Source organism: Macrotis lagotis, chromosome 3 (genome assembly GCF_037893015.1).
Source record: "Macrotis lagotis isolate mMagLag1 chromosome 3, bilby.v1.9.chrom.fasta, whole genome shotgun sequence".
In the NCBI taxonomy this organism is placed as follows: Eukaryota; Metazoa; Chordata; class Mammalia; order Peramelemorphia; family Peramelidae; genus Macrotis; species Macrotis lagotis.
The window spans coordinates 227953762-227968035 of record NC_133660.1 but is presented as its reverse complement, the minus strand read 5'-3'; the positions used below and the strand labels follow the sequence as shown (position 1 = coordinate 227968035).

Below are 14274 nucleotides of genomic sequence, written 5' to 3'. Positions count from 1 at the left end.
CATACATGACCTCAGTTAGTGTACAATAATCATCATGTTGGTTCTACCTTTTTTGCAGATAAGGAAATTGATGTTGAGAAGCAAATGAACCGAAGTCAATGGGGACAAGGAAAAGGCTATGGGAATTTCAGACAATCTGGAAGCAAAGAGGACTGTAGTGCATGTGGGAGGACTGGACCAACTTCCCAATCCAAAAAAACAGTTAAAAGATTCTAGACCCCTGTGGAACTACAGATTTCTCCTGACAGAGGTTAGAATCAAGTAGTCATGACAGAAGCAAAGCAAGGAAGAGTATGAGGTATTTAGACTTTATTTACAGCTTCAGCCACACCCTTCTCCAACAATCCCCATGGTCCCAGTGCCCTGTTCCCCGGACCCCTCTGCAAGAGGCTGGCAGGGAGGAGGAGGAGGGGTGTGGGGGAGGGTGCCTCACTTCCTCTGGGCCAGGGCCCTGGCACGCTGAATTTTGTCAGCTGTGGCTCCATCAGAGGTCCCAGTGCAATGGGACAGGACGAGGCTCAGTTCTGCCTCATTCCGATGCTCAATGGCTACATCTGCAGCCTGCGCCACATCCCTGAAAAGGAGGGAGGGGAGTCAAGTCAGGGTTTTTCCTGAGATCACAGATCCTCAGCCTTTCAGTCACAGATAACTAGAGACCGACTGTCACATTCTCACAGATAGACCTCCTTTCCCTTCTCCCGCTCTAATGCAGACCCTCCCAATCCCTTCCCTATGTCTACCCAATAAGGAGGAAAGCCTTGACTTTCTGTTCAGGGCTAACTCGAGCAGCAAACTTCTTGGCCTCGAATTTGTTGCGCCGCTTCATGCACACTTCCACAAAAGGCTCAAGGAAAATGAAAGGGCAAGGGAGTCAGTACCAGCATTTCTCTCTGAGGCCCATCCAAATCCCTCCCTCCAGGGCATGGTCCTTTTGGCCCACCCCCAGGAGCTTTCCAGGGCAGCCCCAAGTTGTGATGGATTGAAGAAAGGACTCTCTCCGGGGGGTGGGAGGGGAGGAAGAGGGGCAAAGTCAAGGTGCTCTCTCCTCACCAGATACCCAATGGGTGATTTCTTGCTCTTAGAGAATTTTTCTAGTTCTTCCCAGTCCTCCCGATCAGCCAGGGCTGTCAGCTTTAACCACCAGAACCTGGGGGGAGGAGGAAAGATAACGGAACAGGCAAGCTCTGGCAGCCCAGGAGGGGAGTAGGAGCCCCAGGATTTGGAGGAAGATTGCCCAATGCCAACCTGGCCCCAGGACCCAGTCCTACCTTTTGTCAGGTATTCGGAAGTCCCGGGCCAGCTGCTCAGCACGCTTGTTATTCCCGGTAAGGAGAAGGGAAGTCACTGTGTCATGCAAGGACAAGTCCAAGAAGTGTCCACCTAACTCGTCCTCCAGACGCCGCTGGAGCCGCAGAAGCCGCATCTGCTCTTCTGTGGCCTGGAGGGGTAGAAGACAGTGAGTGCTCCATGGGAGGAGGAGGAAGAGAAGTAAATGGGGTTTGTGTGGTGGAACGAAGGAAAACCAACAAGATGGGGAAGACCAGTTGTCTCCTCAGGACACTCTGGGGGTCACAGGATGTCAATGCAAAATCCAATCCCCATTTTAGAGAAGGGGAAATGAAGCTCCAAGAGGGAGACTTCTGGGTTAGAGGAGGAGTGAGGAGTTGGGATGGAGGAGAAGGAAGAGGAGGAGGACAAGACCCATCACCTTAGCAGCAAATTCATTCTTAGCCTTGTAGTACTCATCAGCTGCGGTCTGAAGGGATGCAACTCTGCCTTCGATCCGCTGTAGGGGAAAAAGAAAACCTGATGATCCAGAGCAATCCCTCCTCCTTCTCTGAGCCTGAAACCCAGTCTTCACACCCCAGCCAATGGGGCCTCACTTGTTCTCTGGGTCACACAGTGAGTCTGCTCTCCCTTAACCACACGGGTGAAGGGGACACTCGTGGATCCTTGGTGAACTGAGTGGGTCTCATTTCTGGAAGTCAAGGACCAACTCTAGTGGACAGCCATCCACTGGGGGTATCTACTGCCTCCCTGACCAGAACTCATGCCCTGCTTCCACAAGAACAGCCCAAGGCCCCTGACCTCCTCAGCAGCATAGCTAGCCCGGATGTGGAAGTTGCCAAGCTCTTGGTGGTTGTCATCTTGGTTGTAAAGATCCTTCAGTGTCTCCAGCTCCTGGTGCTTACAGAACTGAGGAACCAACCAGTGAGAAGCTGGTCAGCCAGAACCAGTCAAGGTTTGCCATGGTCTCACCCTGAAATGATCTCTTTCTTCCTCTCTCCCCCAATCTCATATACCTGGCGATATAGGCTCAGGGCCACAGGCTGGTTCCTCAGGGTCATGAAGAAATCTCCACGATTCAGCTCATTCTTTAGGTGTAAGACAACTGTAAACACTGTGAGGCAGGGAGAAGTCAGCAAAGGCTTCCTCCCAATCTGCCACTGTATAGGAGAGGTTCACAGGCTGGGGGACAGACTGACCTTTGCCTCTCCTGTACAGGACAGGAGAACTGAGACAAATACCTCACATGAGCCCCTGGTAACTTGGGAAAGAAAATGAATTAACATTAAAAGATAAAGAAGCCATGGGCCCTGGGAATAAGAAGGTGGGCTACACTAGTTCTGGAGGCCAGAGTTAGTGAAGTTGCAGGCAGTAAAGACCTAGCCAAGTCCTGGCCTCTCCTAGGCCAAGTCCAAGTCACCAGCTGCAAACCCTGAGGGAATGAAGTCACAGTTTGGTTCCATGACTACCTTGCAAGGTCTTCTCCCCAAGGGCCTCACCTAGATCTGTGTCCCCACTTTCAATAGCTTTACTCAGGGCCAATTTGCTCCTCTTCATCTTCAACAGAAGTGGTACCTGCTCCCCAGATCGAGGCTCATACTCCAATAGCTGGGGAGACAGAGTGGAAAAGAGAGATCACAGAATGCCAGTTTCAGAGAAGAGAAACAACAAGAAGGTGGCAGTCACAAAGGAAGATGTCTTCTAGTATGATTCCCTTCTCTTTTCAGGTAAGGAAACAGAGTCCCAACTCACACAGTGGCAGAGCTAGAACTGAACCCCTCCCCATGATGAAGGATGCATAAGGGGAAATAAAGCAAGAAGGGGGAAATGAGTGTTTGTATGGTTGGAGAAATGAAAAGATAAAGAGGAAAGTTCTCTCAGACCTTGATAGCAAGCTCTGTCCGGCCACAGCCGTAGGCACGGGCAGCGATATCTGAGTAGGAGACCCCTGGTGTATCCCCAAGTTTCTGGTTTATGGCCCGAGCAACATCTTCATCTGACACATCCTTCTGCTGTACCTGGGGATGAGGGGAAGTGATAAAGAGGAGTCATCAGGGTCCTCATCTCCTAATATATCCTAGGATGCTGTTTTCTTTCTCAAACTTCCCAGGGCCTCCCACAGGACACCTGTCTTCCTTCTACCCACTGCCAAAAGTGCTTCGGGAATCCCTGAAATATCCTGACTTTTTCTACCTTGTAACAGGCCCAATGGGCCAGGATGCGGCTGACACCCTGAACCTCAGGAAGTCTAAGGTACTCGCAGATCTGAATGGCCAGAGGATAGAGTCGCCGTAGCACCAGCCTAGGGACAGGGAAGGAAATGGGTAAAGAGGCATCTGGAGAAAAGATTAACCCCGCAGCTAACAACTTGTCCCCTAGAGGGGAAAACACCACCCAGAACCCTGCCCCATCACCCACCTGTCCAGCAAAACTTCAATAGTGAGCTGCTTATATCTAGATAACAGATAAGGAGCCAAACAAGAGATGCCCCCCTCCACCATCACCTCCCCTCTCATGGAAGGGGATGCCCATGGGACAATGGCAGTGTTTCCCAGCCCCCAGGAGAGGAGGAGATTGAGGACACAATCCTGGATACTGGGTGTAGGTGAGGGGGATTCCAATCGGATAGTCCCGTACAGCATTCAGCACTCTCAAGTCCTGACACATGTGCACGAAGGTGTCGGGTGGAAACTTGTCAATAAAACACTTTCCAAAGGAGGCTGCCTGGGATGGAAGGAGGAATGTGAGGGGGCTGGCCTGAGGGAGGTAGCCAGCCCCTCTGTGCCCCTTCCTCTCCCCTCCTCTCCCTCTTACTGACCCTGAGCAGGCTCTTCTGCATCTCGGGCTGGTGCTCATGGCCAGCAGCCTCAATACACTGCCGCACTGCCTGAGGTAGCTGCTCCCGCTCCTGGATCTCCCGCAGGTACTCGTCTGCCTTCTGGCTTTCCTTCTAAGGAGAGGGGGGGAGGGTCTAGATATGCCATATGGGGTGAGGACACAGGCCCCTGGCGCCCTTCCCAACTCCCTCCCTGGTGGTGGGAATCAGTGAGAGAACAAAGAGTGTGGCATCCATTCTATCAGGTCAGGGAGGATTGAAATTCCTGAGTCCCCCAGAAAGGATCTGCCCAACCACTTCCAAACTCATGAACCCTGAGCTTCTCCAAGGCCACAAGTCTTTCCCCTTCATATCCTTAGGATGACATCAGAAGAGGGGAGAGCCCCAGAGAGACTCAAAAAAAAAGTTGAGAACATGAAGAATTTCTATGACTCTGTCCCCTTCCTGGGTCTTCTCAGCCTTCAACTTGTTGGATGGAATAGGCCATATGCTCATGACCTGTCTCTACAGGGCCTCCACTGCTCCCCCTCCTCACTGTGAGCTCAAGGACCTGTCCCCAGATGCCTCTTGTGTATCAGGAGAAGGCTGTCCAGCCTGGCCTCTGGATGCTAAGGGCCAGGGTAGTATGGAGCTGGACAAAGAACTTAACACGGAAGGGTGGGGGAGGTCCCAGGGGTCAGGGTCACACCTCATATTCCTTCTGGGCTTCCAGCAGAAGGGCTCCTGGGGCCATAGAAGCAATCCTGAAAATCTCTTCACTGGCCACTATGGATGAGGAAGGACTGGTGAGTGTGCAATGCCTGGGCCTGTTCTTTCCTCAGCACCCAGAAGGCAGTGGCCCCACCCTCCCCCAGACTCTGCCATCCCCCAGCCCTGTCAAGTCCATAATCATTTAGTAAGCACCAAATACAAGGCCCAGAGCTAGTTCTGTCTCTGACCCCAGAGAATGGTTTTTCTCCTGGTGCTCTCCATGTATAGTCTGGCCTGGCTTCTCACAGAAGCCCCATGACACCCCTTCTCTCTAGTCTAGAACTTTCACCCCAGGAAGAGTCAGGATGGTTACCTCCCAACAAGTTGCAGCCCTCACCTGGAACTTCGTGCAAAAACTCATGGCCATTTCGTGAGAAGATCCGCACTCCGTCCAGCTCAGGAACTAGGTACGAATCCTCTTCTAGTACGAACCTGAGTCTGTCAAGGAAGGCTCCAAGCGGAAAGAGAACAGACGGGAAGGGGGCAGTGGCCTCTCCACAAACCAGGGTCAAGGAGGGGAAATGTGTTCCCAGCCACTCTCCACCTTCGGGGCCCCTCCCATAATAAATGTCCCAAAGTCAACCCTCAAGGATACTGGATGCTTATAGAATATCGACTGGAGTCAGAAGGATCTGAGTTCAAATCTGGCCTCAGACACTTAAAAATTGCCTAGCTGGGTGATCTTGGGCTAGTTACTTAACCCTATTGCCTTAAATAAATAAAATTAAAAACAAAAAAAGGATACTGGATGCTTTCGGGGGCATTCCCAGCCACCAGAAGCCGGCGCTCCCAAGCAACCACAACAGCCTTTTGCTTGCCCTTTGGACGACTACACCTGGCATGGGAGATATATCTTGTCAGAGGCCACACAATTCCTGCTACCACATCACTAGGATGCAAAGTAAGCAACCATCCCCAGTCTGGGTTCCAGCCCAGTTTCCAACTGCCCCCTCTTACCAGGCCATCTGCTTGGGTGGGGCTCGAATGTTGCAGTTGAACTCATATAGTTTCTCCTAGGGTAGGTCATGAAGGACATTAGGATTTCTTATTTCCTACCAGCCCCTCCCCCTCAGTGCCCCAGAGATGCCCTTAAAGAATGGTCTAGTGGGGTGAGGGTATCTCACCTTAAGTGAAGCCAGGCCCATCCAAATGTGTCCTGTGTCAGTGAATAATGCCAGGTACCGATAATTGAAGGACACGGCCATCTGGAGGAAGCCACTCACTCCTGCAGCTAAACCAGGGGGTACCTGGAATCACAGCACAAGGGCCCAGTCCCAAGTGAGGAGATGCCAGCCCTTACCTACCCCTTAAACGCCATCAATCCTCCTGATCTCAAGAAAAAATGAGAAATGTGCTTGTATGCAGTCATTCATTTTAGTCCTGTGCCCTTGAACCCCTGAAGGAGTGCAAACATACATTCTCTTTACTCACCACCCCTGAGCAGGCTGTATTGTCTAACAAGTAAAGGTCAGCACCAATGGCTAAAAGCACAAGGGTCACTCGATCTTGGAACAAAACTGTCCAGCATGAGGGCAGAGCCTGTAACCCTAGAAAGAGAAATTAGCACTGGGGAGACTGAGCTTCCAGAGGCCAAGATCAGGATAAAGGAGCAGGGTCTATCTAGCTCCCTAGCATTCATTCCTATAAATCTATACCAAATACACCAGCCTATTCAGAGCAGATACATCCATTGCCCCCTTCAGGCATTGCTCCAAAAGAGAGCACAGGACATCTGAAGAGAGAGGGTACCTGGCACCTCGGGCATCCTACGAAGCTTTAGGTCACCCACATTGGCACTTAGTGTAAAACGATGGGCACCAGTGAGGATGGCGATCCCTGACCCAAACTCTGTGTGGAATACCCGGGCATCCAGAACCCGGTTCTGAAGTACCTCCTGAATAGAGAGAGAGACAGAGAGAAGCAGTTACTTGCTAAATATTCTCTCTCAGAAGTCCTGAAAGACACCCCTCTAGTCCTAGTAGTAACTATCTCAGCCCTAGCCAATACCCTGCAACCCCCCCGTCCTCTCCCTCAGCCCCAGTCTGTCTCTGCCCCTTCCTCAGCTTCAGTCATCCCCTCCCCCAAGTCTCAGCCTGCTCCCACCTACATTGCCCATGCTAAAGTGTCTCCGGAAGTCACCATGCAGCCCATAAACTAGAACAGAGCCGTCTTCCTGCACACACAGCAGCTCCTCCTCGGCTGACCAGCCCAGCAACACCACAGGTCCGCTCTTCCACTGGATGGAGGAGAGGATCATGGAGAATGAGAATAAGGCTGATGGGAAGTTCTCTCAGAAAGGGTGGGGGGGGAGTGGGGAAGAATCCTGGGGTCCCAAAGGGAGGTGGGAGGGGAATGATCTAATGAAGTCAAAGAGATACATAAGCAGTGGGGAAGGAGGCAGGGTACAAGGGTCCCCATATGCTGGAGCTGGAAACCAAGGAAGTGAGCGAGGACCACCCTGGGGCTGGGAAGCATACCAATAAGCTGGCCAGAGTCACTCCAGAAGATGAATAAATCTGAAGCAATGGTCGAACACTGGGTGACTTCTCCTTCTTCCAAGGGTTTCTCAACAGAGCTGGGAAAGGGAGATATAATCCAGATTCAACACTTGCCCTCAGTCTACCCCCCTCCCATGATCCAAACTCCGCTAGATAGAAAATCAGAAGGCTTTTATAGAACTCAAGTTGGAGGAACAAAAGACCAATAGAACCCAATGGGACAAGGGAAGAAAGAGAGATGGAATGGAATGGTCCATACCAATGGGGCCACCATAAGGAGCTGCTGCTACCAGGCAGTCTCTGAGTGGTTCCTTCAGGTCCCAGTCCATGCTGTATAGTTCAAACTTTCTGCCATGAACAACAAAAAAAAAGCCCATATCAGTGTTGGGACAGGGTAAGAAACTTGGAGAAGACTTCCTGAGTTCATAAAAGAGATTCCAAAGGGTGTCAAATCTGGAAGGAAGAGCCTGGATAAGCCTGGAGAATAGAAGGTAAGTGAGAGAACAGACATCACCTAAGCCTGGGTTCCAAGGAGAAAGGCAAAAGGGAAGGCTCAGATCAAGGATGGATCTGCCTGGACTGGGATGGTGCTACACATAAGAAAAAAGCAACTGAAAAGACAGGAGAAAAATCCACCCTTGCTGTGGGCAGGGGAAGGAAGGGAAGGGAAGTCCCTCTAACATGCTGAGCACAGATCTAAAGGCTTCACATCATTAGCTTGCATTAGCTTGTCTGATCTTCACAAGAAACTGGGAGGTAGGTGTTGCTACCATCCCCATCATACAGATGAGGAAACTGAGGCAGACAGTTGGATTTGAATTCAAGCCTTTCTGGCTTTTCCCACTGTATTACCTATTACTAATGGTAGTGATACTGAAGCTCTCTGCATTTTTGTTCTGCCTACCTCAAATAAGCCCAACCTACCTGAGGAAAGTTCTTTAAAGCTCAAAAACTATAAATGTAGAGTTATTTTAGGAAGTATCAGGGTATCATAAAGTGCTAGACCTGGAGTTGGAAGACCTGAATTCAAACCTTATCTCAGACATTTCCTAGCTGTGTGACCCTGGGCAAGTCATTTCACTTCTTTTTTTTAAATGTTAGTTTATTTTATTTTTTTCTAATTACATGCAAAGATCATTTTCAACATTTATCTTTTAAGATTTTGAGTTTCACATTTTTCTCTCTCTCTCCCTTCCCCCTTTTCTCTCCTTTCCCCTCTCCATGACGGGGAGTAATCAGATATAGGTCATACATGCACAATCACATTTAACATGTTTCTATAAATAGTATGTTGTGAAAGAAGAATCAAAATAAAAGGGGAAAAAATGAAAAACATAAAACAAGTTTTAAAAAAAGTATGCTATAGTCTCCATTGTTTCTTCTTTGAATGTGAATGGCATTTTCCATCATGAGGTCTTTTAGAACTGACCTTGATTACTGAACTGTTGAGCATTTATTATTAGTCCATCAAAGCTGATCATCCCATAATATTGCTGTTAATGCACTTCACCTGTTTGTCTCAGTTTCCTCAACTGTAAAATGGGATAATCATAGACACCTACATCACAATATTGTTATGAAGAATGAATGAGATAACATTATAAATGTACTGTGCACATCTTAAAAGTTCTATACATGTTGGCAATTTGATGATGATGACGATGATGATGATGATGACCTGTGACCTAGCTCAAGTCATGCCACCTCTCTGGGCCTCCATCCTTTCACAGACAAATTCCTAGTAAAAGCTAGGAAAAAATAGTAACAAAATTCATCTGGAGGAACAAAAGGTCAAGAATATCAAGGCAATTACCCAGCAAAACCGAACATCCTCTTCCAGGAGAAAAGATGGACTTTTGATGGGGAATTTCAAATGTTCCTGTTGAAACGACCAGAGCTGAACAGAAAGTTTGATTTTCAAGTAAGGACTCAGGTGAAGCATAGAGAGTGGAGGAGAAGGGTAAATTATGAGGGACTTAATGATGATGAACTGCATGTATTTCTGCATAGAAAAATGACACTGATAATACTCATATGAAACCTCACTTAATAGAGCAGGTAGAAGGAGCTTTTATAGACGAGGCACAGAAGAGCTGAATTTGAAGATAAAATATATTGTAAAAATGAAGTTAATGGGTGAATGGGAAATATACTGGGAGTAAGAGAAAGGAGAACTAGAATAGGCTAAGATATTTCATATAAAAGATATTTCATGTAGCTTTTGCAATGGAATGAAAAGGGGAACGAGGAAGCCTTCATTCTCATTGGAAATGGCTCAGAGAGGAAACAGCATACACACTCAATAGGATATAGACATCTAGAAGAAAAAGGAGAGAGGGGGATGAGGAAGGGAAAGGAGATGTAGGTGACAGAGGAGAATGTAGATCATAGGAGAGGATAGTCAGATATAACACTTTTTCTTTTTTACTTTTTGCAAGGTGCTGGGATTGGGTGGCCTGTCTGGAACCACAGGGCCAGGTGATTGCTGGGTCTCTGGAGTAGGATGTGGGCCAGGGCTGGTGTTCTGCCTGCTGAGTCACTCAGCTGCCCTATAGCACATTTTTGAAGAGGGACAGAGTGAAAGGAGAGAGCATATATAATATATGGTAGTGGGGAGGAATGGATGGAGGGAATTACAATCAACAACAACTGTGGAAAAATATGGAAGTAACTTCTATGATGGACTTATGATATGTCTCACCTGAGACAGAGCTGATGGTATCAGAACACAGACTGAAACACACACACACACACACACACACACACACACACACACACACATGAGAATGAAGGGCAAACATCAACATACTTCAGATAAGCCTTATTGCCAAGATCTACCATTTTTACCTCCATGACTCTTTTAGACATCCCTTTTCTCCACTCATGTATCCACCACCCTCATCTAGGTCATCCTTTCAAACCTTCTTACTAAAATCCACTCAGCTGTCAAATTTATCTCCCTAAAGTGAAGATCTGATTGTGTCATGCCCTCATTTCAGTGGCTCCCCATTACCTCCAGAATCAAATGAAAAAAATTTCCATTTGGCTTTTGAAGACCTTAAAAAAAAAATACCAAGGAGCTTAATGAAAAAAAAAATGCCTTAATGCCTAGCCGTGCCAGATCTAAAACTATATTTATAAAAGTGAGTCATGAAACTGTCTGGAACTGGCTTAGAAATAGAACGGTAGATCAGTGGAATAGATTAGGTACAAAAAAAATTTAGTATTTAATGACTAGAGTAAACTACTGTTCAATAAACCCAAAGACTGTAGCTTGAGATAAGAATTCGCTATTAGACAAAAACTTCTGGGAAAACTGAAAAATAATATGTCAGAAACTAACATAGACCAACATCTCACAACCTACACAAAGATAAGGTCGAAATAGGTAGATTTAAACATAAAAAGGTAATACCATAAGCAAATTAGGAGAACAAGGAGTAGTTTATCTGTGTATAAACTCTCCCTCCCCCCCATGACTAAACAAGAGATAGAGAACATTATAAATGCAAAATGGATAATTCTGATTACATTAAATTACTTTGCACAAACAAAACAAATGCAACCAAGATTAGAAGGAATGCAGAAAGCTAGGAAATAAGTTGTATAGCCAGTGTTTCAGATAAAGGCCTCATTTCTAAAATATATAGACAACTGAGTCAAAGTTATAAGAATACTGGTCATTCCTCAATTGATAAATGGTCAAGGAATATGAGTAGGCAGTTTTCAGATAAAGAAATTTAAGCTATCTATAGTCATATAAAATGTTCTAAATTATTGTTGATTAGAGAAATATATATATATATATATATATATTTTTTTTTTTAGGTTTTTTTGCAAGGCAAATGGGGTTAAGTGGCTCACCCAAGGCTACACAGCTAGGTAATTATTAAGTGTCTGAGACAGGATTTGAACCCAGGTATTCCTGACTCCAGGGCCGGTGCTTTATGCACTGCACCACCTAGCCGCCCTGAGAAATATAAATTAAAAAGAACTCTGAAGTACTACTTCACATCTATCAGATTGGATAATATGATAGAAAAGGAAAATGATAAATGTTTCAGGTAATGTAGGAAAACTAAGACATTAATGCACTGTTGGTGGATTTGTGAACTGGTCTAAACGTACTGAAACTATGGCCAAAGTTCTATAAAACTGTGTGTACCTTTTGATCCAGCAGTACTAGGTCCATATTTCAAAGAGATCACAAAAAAGGAAAAAGGACCCACATGTACAAAAATATTTATAGCAGTTCTTTAATTGGAAATTGAGGGGATACCCATTAATTGAGGAATGACTGGACAAGTGATATATGAATGTGATGGAGTACTATTGTTCTAAAAGAAATAATGAGCAGGCAGATTTCAGAAAACCTGAAGAAACTTATATGAACTGATACTGAATGAAGTGAGCAGAACCAAGAGAACATTGTACACCTTAAAACACAACTGTAACAGACTTAGATGACCAACTCTATGCCTATGAAACCTGAATGGTTTACCAGTGCCCTGTCAGGAAACTGAATCTCTACCAATTAGGAAGATGCTGAAAATTATTTGGCAGAAGAAACCAGAAACTGAGGTCCTGTCTTGAGCTAAACTGCCTAGCATTCCAACATTACTACAGAGAGCACAACTCTGATGGGCTGATCATGTTAGGATGCTGGAAGAATGCTTGCCAAAAAAGACTATTCTATGGAGAACTCACACAGGACAAGTGCTTAAAGGGGTCAGAAGAAGCAATACCAGGACACCCTGAAGGTATCTCTCTTAAGAACTTTGGAATTGACTGTGCAGCATGGGAGACACTGACACAGGACTATCCAACATGGGGCAGAATTGAAGTAGCTCAAAGGAAATATGATATATGTAAATTTACAGTTAACATGGATTATTTGTGCCCAATCTGTGGTAGAGCATTCAGAGCTCATATTGGGCTGATCAGTCACAGTTGGACATAGTGTAATTTGTCTCAAACATAAGGATATCATTTTGATCTTCTTTGATAAAGAAGGACAAGAACCAACAGATGACCAACTATAACACTTAGCTCTTCTCAGCAATACAATGATCAAAGACAATTCTAAACAACTTGTGAGAGACAAAATACCCTCCACATCCAGAGAAAGAACTATGGAGTCTGAATACAGACTAAAACTATTTTCATTCTTTAAAATTGTTTTTTCTCATATTTTTCCCCTTTTCTTCTGATTCTTCTTTCATAACAAGACTAATATGGAAAGATTGTTAACATGACCATACATTGTACAACATGTACAATGTTGGAAACTCTTTATATGTAACTGGGGAAAAATAAGAAACAAATTTCTAGAAAAAGCTGTCTCTCCTTATTGCCTGCACTTCCTCACTTCCCTTAATACACACTACACTAAGATTACTGCGCTCTGAACTTTCCAGCATCATTTCTGACCCTGCTCCTTCCTGATCCCTTTGCATCACTGGGTGCTTCTGGTCAGCTTCTCTTTCTGTACATTTTCTCCTCCTTGGGTTTTCAGGGCACTGCTCTCCCTAGCTACAACTCCTATCTGTCATCCTACTTATGCTCAGTCTCCTTTGCAAGATTTGTCATATTCCTCCTTTTTTGTGAAGATATGCCTTGAGGGCTCTGTCCTAGATCATCCATCTCTTCTCTACATCTATTCTCTAGGTATTCTCAACTCCCAAGGGTTTAACCATCATCTCCATATAGCTCATTACTAAATCTAAACAATAAGCTCTCATCTTTCTCTTGAGTTTCAGACCTACATCTCTATCTGCCAGTTTGATCTTTCCACCTCAAACTCAACAGTTTTCAAACTCAACAGGCTCAAAATATTATCCCCACAAAATCTACTTCATCATCAAATTCCCTTATTTTAGTTGAGGACACCAATGTCCTAACAGTTACTTTGATTTGCACCCTCTGAATGATTGTTGCCTATTGCTCCTCCCTCAACCCTTTCATTATGTCAGTTGCCAAATCTTGATTATACCTCTCCAGCACCTTTCACGGTTCCCTTTCTCTTCCCTCACAGAGTCACTAAACTAATTTAAGCCTTCTCACTTGAACTACTACTATACCACCTCTTAACTGAACTCCCTATAGCCAATCTCTCCAAAGCACTACCCACATCAGACTGACTCAAAAGATACTCCCTACTGCTTTTCAAATAAAACACAAGATCCTCTTTGGCATCTAAAATCCTTCCAAATCTGCCTCCAACCTATTTTTCTATACTGATTTCACATTAATTCCTTTCACATAATTTTCATTCTGGCCAAACTGACCTATTAGCCATCACCCATAACTGCCAACATTCTCTCATCTTTGTGTAAGCAGTTCCCCGTGCCAAGAGTGTTTTCCCTCCTCATCTCTGCCTTTTGGAACACTGCTCTTTCTTTGAAAGTTGAGTTCAAGTAATGACTCCAAAAAGAGGCCTTTCTTGATTCCTTAAGGTAGTATGTGCTCCCCTTCCTCCACAATACTCTGTATTCATTTGGACACATTCTTTACTGGAAAGGTAGTATGGAGTAATGGATAGAAATAGTTTTAGAGCCAGGAACACCTAGATTGGAAGCCTACCTACGATGCATTCTAGCTGTGTGATCCTGAACAAATAAATCACTGGGCAAAAAACTCTCAGGTATCCACACAACTCTACTATTAATTTGCAGAGTAGGCACCAATCTGCTATCTACATGGTAAAGGGAGTTTTCTTGCTGGAAGTACCAGTGAAATCACACTGCATTTAAACAAAAACACATACACAAGGCGGTTAGGTGGCACAGTGGACAGAGTACCGGCCTTGGAGTCAGGAGTACCTGGGTTCAAATCCGGTCTCAGACACATAATAATTACCTAGCTGTGTGGCCTTGGGCAAGCCACTTAACCCCATTGCCTTGC

The 14274-nt window shown here is 45.6% G+C and overlaps 1 protein-coding gene across 2 annotated transcripts in view; it reads right to left on the bottom strand.

Annotated features, from left to right (window-relative positions):
* Positions 1-275: 275 nt before the first annotated feature.
* The window catches only part of VPS16 (VPS16 core subunit of CORVET and HOPS complexes), a 25282-nt gene continuing 11283 nt past the window's right edge, over positions 276-14274 (bottom strand). The window contains exons 2-24 of one of the 2 annotated variants that reach the window (XM_074230058.1): positions 7631-7719; positions 7351-7448; positions 6981-7109; positions 6623-6767; positions 6305-6420; positions 5998-6120; positions 5831-5886; positions 5619-5708; positions 5211-5305; positions 4812-4888; positions 4106-4237; positions 3884-4011; positions 3706-3741; positions 3481-3589; positions 3171-3305; positions 2787-2895; positions 2304-2401; positions 2089-2196; positions 1709-1786; positions 1269-1438; positions 1051-1147; positions 741-844; positions 276-574 (exon numbers count right to left, since the gene is read on the bottom strand). In XM_074230058.1, the coding sequence (XP_074086159.1) occupies positions 430-574; positions 741-844; positions 1051-1147; positions 1269-1438; positions 1709-1786; positions 2089-2196; positions 2304-2401; positions 2787-2895; positions 3171-3305; positions 3481-3589; positions 3706-3741; positions 3884-4011; positions 4106-4237; positions 4812-4888; positions 5211-5305; positions 5619-5708; positions 5831-5886; positions 5998-6120; positions 6305-6420; positions 6623-6767; positions 6981-7109; positions 7351-7448; positions 7631-7719 (2467 nt within the window). In that variant the 3' untranslated portion in view covers positions 276-429. The remainder of the gene's footprint in view (positions 575-740; positions 845-1050; positions 1148-1268; positions 1439-1708; positions 1787-2088; positions 2197-2303; positions 2402-2786; positions 2896-3170; positions 3306-3480; positions 3590-3705; positions 3742-3883; positions 4012-4105; positions 4238-4811; positions 4889-5210; positions 5306-5618; positions 5709-5830; positions 5887-5997; positions 6121-6304; positions 6421-6622; positions 6768-6980; positions 7110-7350; positions 7449-7630; positions 7720-14274) is intronic. The other variant, XM_074230057.1, reaches the window with a different exon arrangement.